This window comes from Miscanthus floridulus, chromosome 6, assembly GCF_019320115.1.
Source record: "Miscanthus floridulus cultivar M001 chromosome 6, ASM1932011v1, whole genome shotgun sequence".
Taxonomy (NCBI): domain Eukaryota; kingdom Viridiplantae; phylum Streptophyta; class Magnoliopsida; order Poales; family Poaceae; genus Miscanthus; species Miscanthus floridulus.
The window spans coordinates 4,697,411-4,707,613 of record NC_089585.1 but is presented as its reverse complement, the minus strand read 5'-3'; the positions used below and the strand labels follow the sequence as shown (position 1 = coordinate 4,707,613).

General features: G+C 43.1%; 1 protein-coding gene across 1 annotated transcript; it reads left to right on the top strand.

Moving 5' to 3' along the window:
* Positions 1-2,326: 2,326 nt before the first annotated feature.
* Positions 2,327-4,118, top strand: LOC136460136 (uncharacterized). Its single transcript, XM_066459958.1, has 2 exons — positions 2,327-2,515; positions 3,534-4,118. The coding sequence occupies exons 1-2, from the start codon at positions 2,327-2,329 to the stop codon at positions 4,116-4,118; spliced, it is 774 nt and encodes a 257-aa protein (XP_066316055.1).
* Positions 4,119-10,203: the final 6,085 nt, after the last annotated feature.

Sequence of the window (10,203 nt, the reverse complement as noted above, 5' to 3'; positions counted from 1 at the left end):
TCTGATCGTTCCCCGGAAGGAGCGCACAATAGAACGGTTCCCGGCCTGAGTTGAATTACTCGGCTTCGCGGTCAAAACAAGTTATCCGGCCAGCTAAGTGAGAGGTATGCGTTCAATCTTGTCAGAAGTGCCAACAATGGTATGGTCCTTAATCGACACAGACGGGGATAAGTCCACACCCAAGACCTCCATGCCTTGTTGCTTCTCTATCGACTTCCTGTTCGGTCTCAATTTATTTTTACCTCAAGGTTCTGTTCCACGATAGCAGATATAGCCAACCGTGCTCCGGTATCCACCTATATCTCGCAGGTGACAGGACATCACCCGACTTCTACCGGTCTAAGCATGGCTAAGCATATATATTCGATCCTAGACCTATACCGGTTAAAGGTGTAATATCTGGACAAGGAATGTACATGCATCAAGTGGTTTCATTCAACTCTTATAACCTAATGCATCAATCATAAATACATAGTAAATATTGGTAAATTACTGGGAGACTTATAATACTCCAAGGCTTGCCTCATAGAAAGGAAGTAGGGCGGTGGTCAGGGCACTCCGGAAGCTCTTCAGGGTTCTGCTCCACGCCTTTGGGAGCTGCGACTTGCGGATCCTCCTGCTGGTTCCCTTCCTCTGCTTCTTCAAATTCCAGCAACGTGATCTCTTCCTCCGATCCTAGATGCATGAGTATGGCATAAGTATTACGAATGCATATATGTTAACAAGTGCATTACGTTGATTGAGTAGGTGCATATCTCTTCGCGATTATTACTTAACTACTTCTACAATGCATCGACTATGCCACAAACAGTAGCTACTTGTTTCACTCATAACTAGAGTTCTACTAATCCAAAAACAGTGATCCTGGACTTTCTGGAAAGCTTATCAAATTCTCTACAACTTTGTTATTAACCATTTTTACAGTACACATCAGTTTCAACATGCAACTCATCACACTCTAGAATTAGTCCGGAAACTATTTAACATGCAATATAAAGTAATAATACTTCTACTTCATGTAATCATTCAAAATTTGACAACATAGAATCTACCAACAGTTTAAGCATACCAAATACAGTTAAGATAATATAATGGTGAAGTCCAATCTATTTATTTAATTACCTTTATTATTTTATTTAGATATCTAGGTTAAATACTAAACATATATCAGACAAACTTATTAAATTCTTAAAAATGTACAGTGCCTTACTAATGCTATAAAAGGACTACTATAAAAATTTCATGTCATTTTACTAAGTAGAACATTCTACACAAAAATGATAAGGCAGCAAGGCTTGAAATAGCATAAATGGAAAATCCTATTGAAAAGTGTCAAGCAACAGATTTCCTATTTTTCTTAACAGACATATGGTACTAGGATTACCTCCAACAAATTTCATGAATTTTGGACTCATAAATAATTTATAAAAATTCATGCAAGGATTGACTAGCCATAAAAGAAAAATCTATAACTATAATTCTACACATGCACTGGTCTTCAAATTTTTACCAGAGTTCATATATGTTAAGACTAGCTTACCACAAAAATTTCATAATTTTTGGAGCATAGGAACTCTAGATATAAAATAAACAAATTTGAATGCATTCAAAAGCACATTTCAAATCCTTATTTAAATCTCCAGGAATTTCTACTGTTGAAGCCAAGAACATATTTTTCTTAAATACTACACTTCCTAAGGAACACAACCATATTTATTTCACAAATTTAGGAGCTACCAAACTGAAGATATGAAAATCACAAAAGAAATAAAAAACTGGAATCAAATGAGTTAGCCTTCAAACACGGAGTCGCTGGCCGGTGGGACCCGGTGGTCAGGGGACCCCACATGTCATTGACTCGAAGCAGAGCAGCGGCGCTGCTGGGCACTGCGCGGCTATGGCTCGTCGACGGCGAGCTTCGCCGGCGATGACATCTACGCTACGTGATCTACGTGACCTAACGAACCTACTGAGCCACATGGCCGAACTTATCGTCGACTCTAGAGCTAACGGCGGCGACCATGGCGGAACGGTGGGGCGGGACGTCGGTGGTACGCCAGCGACGACCTCGGTGGCTCAACCTAAGGTGCGGACAAGCATCTATGAACGCTGGGGGACCTAGCGCGCTAGCCAACAGAGCGGGAGAAGGACTGTGGCGGCGTGGCCACGACGACGGGGCTCACGGCGGAACTCTGGCAAGCTTGCATGCGCTGCGGCGGCTTACCAAGTGCTGTCAGCGGGCACGGGGAGAAGCAATGGGGTGCTGGGGAGACGGTGGAGCTATGGCGGTGGTGCTGGAGTGGCTAGGCGCGAGCTGTGCGTGGCTATGGCGACGGCGGAGCTGCGAGAGCTCGGCGGCTGCTGCTGCTGCGAGGAAGAAAGGCCGAGGCGAAACGAAAATGGAGCGCGGCTGAGTGCGGGTGGGCGCTGGCGTGATGAAGGCCTGCCCAGGCGCGTCGTGGCCTACGCAGACAGACCGACGGCGACGCGCGGCCGATTCTCACGCCACGCGGCGGTAATGCTCTGTGCCGGTCGGCCACCGAAATGGTGATTCAGTTTGTCAGACAAGCAATCGTTCATGCCTGACAGCGCGGTTTGCTGACGTTCGTTCACTTAAACCGTGCAGCAAAATCGAAATCCGTCAACAACAAACTTGTAGATCTATGTACCATCTCCAACTCTTGTTAAGGCAGCATACTCTAATTCGCAACATAAACCGAGTAAAATCATCCCCAAAGTGAGCCTGTCAGTCGGTCAGTGTTCATGACTTAGCGAAATTTGCTAAGTGCTGAAATCAGTGATTTGATGATTTTTGAAATCCAATTTCACACATGTTGGGAGCTGAATCAGTCAAGGGCCCAAAAATCAAAGTTGTTCCTTATGTCAAACACTACAACATTGCTTTAGTGAACTCCTCCATGCAAGGTCTCTAACACCTAGTTCCAATTTGGTCAAACATGTCACATTTAAAAGGGGAAACACATCAAAGCATGGCTTAATGACCAAACTAGCCCTAGCCCTAAATACCAAAGTTGTTCATAATGATACCCTAAGCATGTTTAAGCAATTTGCAAGGCCATTCAATCATTTCATGTAGTAGTCACTCATAGAGCTATTGAAAGTAATCACATGAAATATGCCTTAAAGACTTGACCATGAAAAATGACATTCATGATCCATGTTCCATTTGTGAACCTAAGCATTGCCAAATATTTTTGGTGACTCAAATCTACCAAGTACATGTTTACATTCATGATCAGTTGCATATGTACAAAGAAACATGCAATAACAAGCAACGTTGCAGATGTTTCAAACAAATGTTTCAATTGTAAATGCTTGTTTATGAATGCGTGATGATCATGCTCATGTTATGCAAGTCAAGTTATGCAAGGCTAACACCCGAGGTGTTACATTTTATCTCGCACATACCGCCTCTTGAAGGGGGCAACTATAGGGTATGGCGAGAGAACTATGAACTAGCACTTACGCTGTCTGAAAATGACCTAGCGCTTACCTCCCTGTGTCCTACTAAGCCAGTGGACCCAGTGAGAGAAGATAATGAGACTGATGCTGATTTCACTGCTCGTCAGCGAGATCATGCAGAAGTGTGGATGAAATATGATCTCGAACGCAAGAAATGGGACATTTCAAACCACAAGTGCTTGATGGTGGCTAAGTCCACTATTTTAGATGCGATAAGAGAGTCTATCTCAGATTGTGATACCGCCACAGAGTATCTTAAGAAGGTGGAGAGTCAGTTCACTGGCTCTTCAAAGGCTTATGCCAGTACTTTGATCAAGAAATTGTTCAATGAGAAATACGCTGGTGGCAGTATCAGAGAGCACATACTGAAGATGAGCAACACGGCTTCGAAGCTGAAACCAATGGATTTGTGGCTCAAGGATGAGTTCCTTATTCATTTGGTTTTCGCTTCCTTAGCCAAAGAATATGAAACTTTTGTCGTGAACTACAATATGCAACCCGATAAGTGGGATATAGAGAAGCTCATTGTAATGTATGTTCAAAAAGAGGAGAGGCTAAAAAGCTCACATGATGACTCTGCTAACCTTGTGAAGGACAATAAAAAGAAGAATTTCAATAATAATGCCAAACCTTAAGGGAAAGCCACTTAGAATGACCACCATCAGAAGAACAACAACGCTCAAGTTGAAAAGGATCAGTGTAAATGGTGCAAAAATCATGGATATTACCAGAGGGACTGTCCAGACTTCCTGAAGAGCCTTCTAAAGAGAGGTGATGATTTTATTACATTCATAGATGAGTCCTTGTATTTAAGTTATATATGCAAAATCTACTTGGTGGATTGATTCAGGTGCAACTGTTGATGTTGCAAATTCATTACAGAGATTCCGTACGAGGAGAACCCTGCAAAGAGGAGAAAGAAGGATTAAAGTAGCAAATTGAGTTAAAGCTGAAGTTGAAGCCATATGAGATCTTTCTCTAGAATTAGATGATGGTTTTATACTTCAACTTTTAGATATTCTTTATGTACCCTCTTTGAGTAAAAACTTGATAAGTGTCTCACGGCTAGATGATAATGGATATGATTGTCATTTTAGTAATGACAAATGTCAGATTGTGATTAATAATAAGTGTGTTGGTCTTGCCTTTCGACAAGACAAGCTTTATTTATTATCACTTTTCTGAGAATGTGAATGATGTGAACACTGAAAATGAGAATGCTTCCTCGTCTATGAATGCAATAAATAAGCAGAAGAGAGTGCATGATGTATCTTTAAAATTATGGCACTGTCGTTTAGGCCATATTTGGAGGGGAGAATAAAGCGATTGATTAAGAAATCAATTCTTTCGCCTTTAGAATTTTTAGATTTAGAGCAATGCATTGATTGCATAAAAGGAAAATACATTAAGAAAATAAAGAAAGATGTCAAACGAAGCGTATGAATTTTAGAAATAGTTCACACAGACATCTGTGGTCCTCTTCCTATAAAGAGTGTGGATGGTTATGATTTATTTATAACATTCACATATGACTATTCTCGTTTTGGCTATATTTATCCAATTAAGGAAAGATTGGAAGCATTGGATAAATTTAAGATATTCAAGACTGAAGTAGAAAATCAGCACAATTTAAGAATTAAGGTAGTAAGGTTCTACCGTGGGGAGAGTACTACGGTCGACATATCCCATATGGCCAAGTTCCTGGACCCTTTGCAAGGTTTTTACAGGAAAATGGCATAGTTCCCCAGTATTCTACATCGGACGAGCCTCAGCAGAATAGAGTAGCTTGAAGGCGCAACCGTACCTTAATAGATATGGTGAGAAGCATGATAAGTTACTCTACTCTACCGATAAGTTTATGGATGGAGGCGTTAAAAACCGCCGTTCATATTCTTAATCGAGTGCCAAGCAAGTCGGTGCCCAAAACACCGTATGAGTTATGAAAAGAAAAGGAACCCTCACTTAACTATTTACGTGTGTGGGGTTGTCCAACTGAGGCAAAAGTCTTTAACCCAAACATAGGAAAGCTAGACTCTAAGAAAGTCAGTTGCCATTTCATTAGCTATCCAGAAAAGTCAAAATATTATCGCTTCTATTGTCCTAACAGACAAACAAAGTTTGTAGAAACAAGACATGTTGTCTTCTTGGAGGATGATATGATCAGAGGGAGCATGGTAGCGTGAGAAATTAGTTTTGAAGAGAAGCGGGTATACGTGCCCACTTCTATGGTTCAGGAGCCATTCTTCACACTACCTATTGTTGTTGTACCAACAGTGCAAGACACTGTTGTAACAGCACCCATTGTTAGTTCTCCCGTGGCAACAATGAATAAACATGAGGAACATGTCCTTCAGGATCCCCTAGAACCCGTTGTCACACATGAGGGAGAGCAACAACAGCCTCATATAGAACAAGCGTCATCTAACGAGGCCCCTAGAAGGTCTCAAAGAGTCAGGAGATCAGTCATTCCTGATGACTACAAAGTTTATGAATGTGAGAAATTTCAAATGGAGGGTGATCCCATCTCATTTGAAGAAGCCATGAGAAGCGCTCACTCATCCAAGTGGCTTGAAGCCATAGAAGATGAAATGAAATCAATAAAAACCAATGGTGTTTGGAACTTAGAAACAATTCCTAAAGGAGCTAAGACAGTAGACTGTAAATGGGTCTACAAAACTAAACATGACTCCAAAGGAAATATGGAAAGGTTTAAAGCGTGACTTGTGGTAAAAGGTTTCACGCAAAGAGAAGGCATAGATTACAATGTGACATTTTCTCCAGTCTCATGTAAGGATTCTTTTAGAATCATAATGGCGCTTGTAGCACATTATGATTTAAAATTACATCTGATGGATGTAAAGACGACGTTCCTAAATGGGGACCTGGAGAAAAATGTTTATATGGCACAACCAAAAGGTTTTGTTGGGGAAGGAAAAGAACATATGTGATGCCGCCTGAAGAAATCCATTTACGGATTAAAACAAGCTTCAAGACAGTGGTATTTGAAGTTTGATAGTATAATAAGAAAATTTGGGTTTCAAGAAAATATAGAGGACAATTGCGTTTATGCAAAGTTCAAGAATGAGAAATACATTTTCCTAGTCTTGTATGTGGATGACATCTTGTTCATTAGCAGTGATGTTAATCTACTACTAGAAACAAAGAAGTTCTTGTCCTCGAAGTTTGATATGAAGGATTTCGGTGAAGCTTCATTCTACCTAGGAATAGAGATTCACCGAGAGAGAGAAAAGGGGGTTAGGATTATCACAAAAGGCATACTTAGAAAAAAGTTCTAAAGAAATACAGTATGCAAAATTATAAGTCTTCACTTGCACCCATAGTCAAGGGGCGACAGATATGGAGAATTTCAATGTTCCAGGAACCAATATGAGATCGATCAAATGAAAGTGGTTCCATATAGTTCAGCTGTTGGAAGTTTATAGTATGCTCAAGTGTGTACTCGCCCTGACTTAGCATTTGTTACCGAATTACTTGGCAGATATAAGAGTAATCCATGAATAGAATACTAGAAATTAGTAAAGAAAGTTTTGCGTTACCTGCAAGGTATGAATGGTCTCATGCTAACGTATAGAAGATCTGATTCCCTGCACATAGAGAGGTATACAGATTCTGATTATACGGGAGATGACAGAAAATCCACGTCAGGATACATATTCACTCTCGAAGGAGGAGCTATATCGTGGAAAAGCTCAAAGCAAAAGCAAACCGTCACTACATCGTCCACAATGTATGCCGAGTTTGTAGCATGTTATGAGGCCACAGGGCAGGTGAATTAGCTAAAGAAATTCATGTCCGAGTTGAAAGTGGTAGACGACATACATAAACCACTCAAGTTATACTGCGATAATAATCCAGCAGTATGTTATGCTCACAACAATAAGTCAAGTGGTGCTGCCAAACACATTGACATAAGGTATTATGTTGTGAAAGATAAAGTCTGGGATCATATAATTAGTCTTGAGCATATAAGAACAAAAAAGATGCTCGCGGATCTGCTTACAAAAGGTTTACCACCCAGCGTGTTCAGAGAACACTTAGCCGGCATGGGTTTAAGGGAAAGCCTATGATTCCTGGACAATAAGGGCCTAGTTGAGAATCTGTTTCAAAACAGAGAGGTGCATTGTTGCTGTTTAATCTAATGGCAACCGACCGTGACGATGAGGCACGCTCTATGCACTGATCTGTGATGGAATGGGAAGAAGATAAAGTAAGTAAGTTAAGTTTAAGTCATAAGGTGATATCAAAGGGGAGAATGTTAGATTGATCTCCACCAATTGGCCCAAGGACTCTTAGATCCGCGTCCTGATCGGGGGCGCCCAACCGCTCCATGGTTGGTGGGCCCCCGTCGCACAGCGTCATAAAATGGGATGTGGGGGCCGGGGCACAAGGCACGAGGTTCACTTGAGCCGCCAGGCGCCCCACCTACATCCTAACCCTAGCCGATCTAGAGAGGAGGCGTTGCCAGCGACGGGAAGCTCCGCCATCAGCCATCGCCGCCTCTGCACCGCCGCCACCGCGGCAGCGTGTTCACCGCCAGGCTTCACCGCGCCACTGACAAGCGACTCCATGGCCAGCGCGTCTTCTACGAAGGCGGCCGATGGTTTGCACCTCCGCAACCCCTCTCTCTCTCTCACTCTATCTGTAAATCCCGTACTACTTCATGTTCTAGGACTCAGTATTTATCCTAAATGTCAGTATACATGCTAGATCTATGGCTAGATTATCCTGTCAATTCTATCAAGGTGGGCATGTGTTTCTTGATCATGAAAAGCCCTTAATAGCTCACAGATAAATCACTCAAATGTAGCTGTAGAGGAACTGATCGACTTGTTGCATTTGTGACGAGGCGACCTAGGAGAGCTTGCGTGGAGAAAAAATTGGTGACAAGTATTTTGGACCAGTCGAGGTCACCTGTCGCAGATCTACGACACATGTCTATGGAGAAGTATATATTTCACACATTTTCTATAGGTCAGACGCGTGAAATTGGTGCCAGTTTCAGACAACACTTGAATTACCCAACATCTTCATCAGTGGCCCAGCAATGGCGAGCAGCTCAGCGGCGAACGCTGCCGGAGTTGGAGGAGGTGAGGGGTAGGTGGGGGGACCGAGAGAAAACCAACATCAGTGTAGAGGAGGAAGAAACAATTGGAAACACTGGATCTTGATTCAACGACTAGTGTTTGACACATGAAAAAACTCGAAGAAGTAGGCACTTGTACTACAGCTTCTCCCTTTTTTTACTCGAATACGGAAAAGATTTACACATTATTATATTGAGAAGAGGTGTTTACCTATACAAACGACACACCTCAATTGAACGTCCTAGAAGATCGACAAAGACAGCATGAGTCTGGACCGTCCAGCATGCGAACTACATCTACTCCCATAAATTCAGGACAAGCAAAGTATTTTTTATCTCAAACGTTTGTAGTACACAGGTTTCCACGGATGCTCATAATTACAGTCTTCGTTTTTTCTATCGAAGAACTTGCCTTTGTGCGTTCCGGAATTGGTGTCTAGTGCATGCATGGGTCGATGGTGTAGGCAGAACAAAAGCGGGCACTTGCGCAGGGCTCCGCACCTATGACGCTCAGTTCATCCTCTGTTTTCTTGAAAAAAAAAAGAAACACGTCACGTAACTAGCTTGTGCCCTTTCTGTTTGAGCGTTGAGGAGCACGGGGGTTGGGTTGGGTTGGGTTGCAGCTGGCAGTTTCATGCTGATGGAGGTGAGCAGAGAGTGGCAAGCTTTTGGGGACAAAAAAACCGAGCAGAGCAACTTGAAGGGCGCGGTATGGCCGCTTCGTATGGATCACGGATTCGTATCCTCTGCGATGCTGCCTAGGTTTGTTCCAAGAATCCAACAGTGTGGGCCTGTTTCTTCCGAAACTGAAACTATATCGATATATACTACTTGCTTGTGGGCCTGTAACAAGGGGGGGGGGGGGGGGGGGGGGGGGTGGGAATAAAGGAGAGTGTTTCAGTTGAGACCAAAGAAAAAGTTCCTCGGGTTTGTTTTTGTTTCCTTTTTCCTGTTCTTCGTCGCGTATGGTATGGGTTCCTAACTGTGCCGCTGGGACTGCTGGGTGATCCTTGCTTATGCAAGTTGATGTCCTGATTAATATGCATGGAGATGAAAAAAGGGCGCTAAAAGCAAACGAGCTTTGGTGCACAAGACCCTCGACCATATCAAACGGCCAAGTGCGATGAAAAGCGAATCAACAAAGTGGCTTTGCCGGGCTGAAAAAATTTCAGTTAAGAAGATCTAAAGCAGTCGCATATCTGAAGCTTCAATTCCCACTTTCTCCGGTGCTGTGTCCTGCGTGCTAGGCTGCAACCTAGTAGTCCACTGAATACATCAATGTAACACGAACAATTAAACACTTCAATTTTGTTAGTGAAGATGGGCGCAATAGGCGATCATAGCCTTCATAAACTGGATCCAGCATAGATTGCGGGAGAAACCGGCTCGATCGGGCGTCGCCTGTCGCGTGGCGTATCTCACCACACCAGTGCAGCTGTGCAGGAAACGTCAGGCCGCGGCGAGAGCGAGATGCGCCGCTAGTTGCGGATGGAGACGAGCGGTGGCGCTCGCGCAACCGCCTTTGGCCTTTGCTGTACCGAATCGCTTGCTGCGGTGGGAGATTCCACTTGGCACTGCCCGGTTCGGTCGTCGCTGCCTTGTGGATCGTGCTCTGC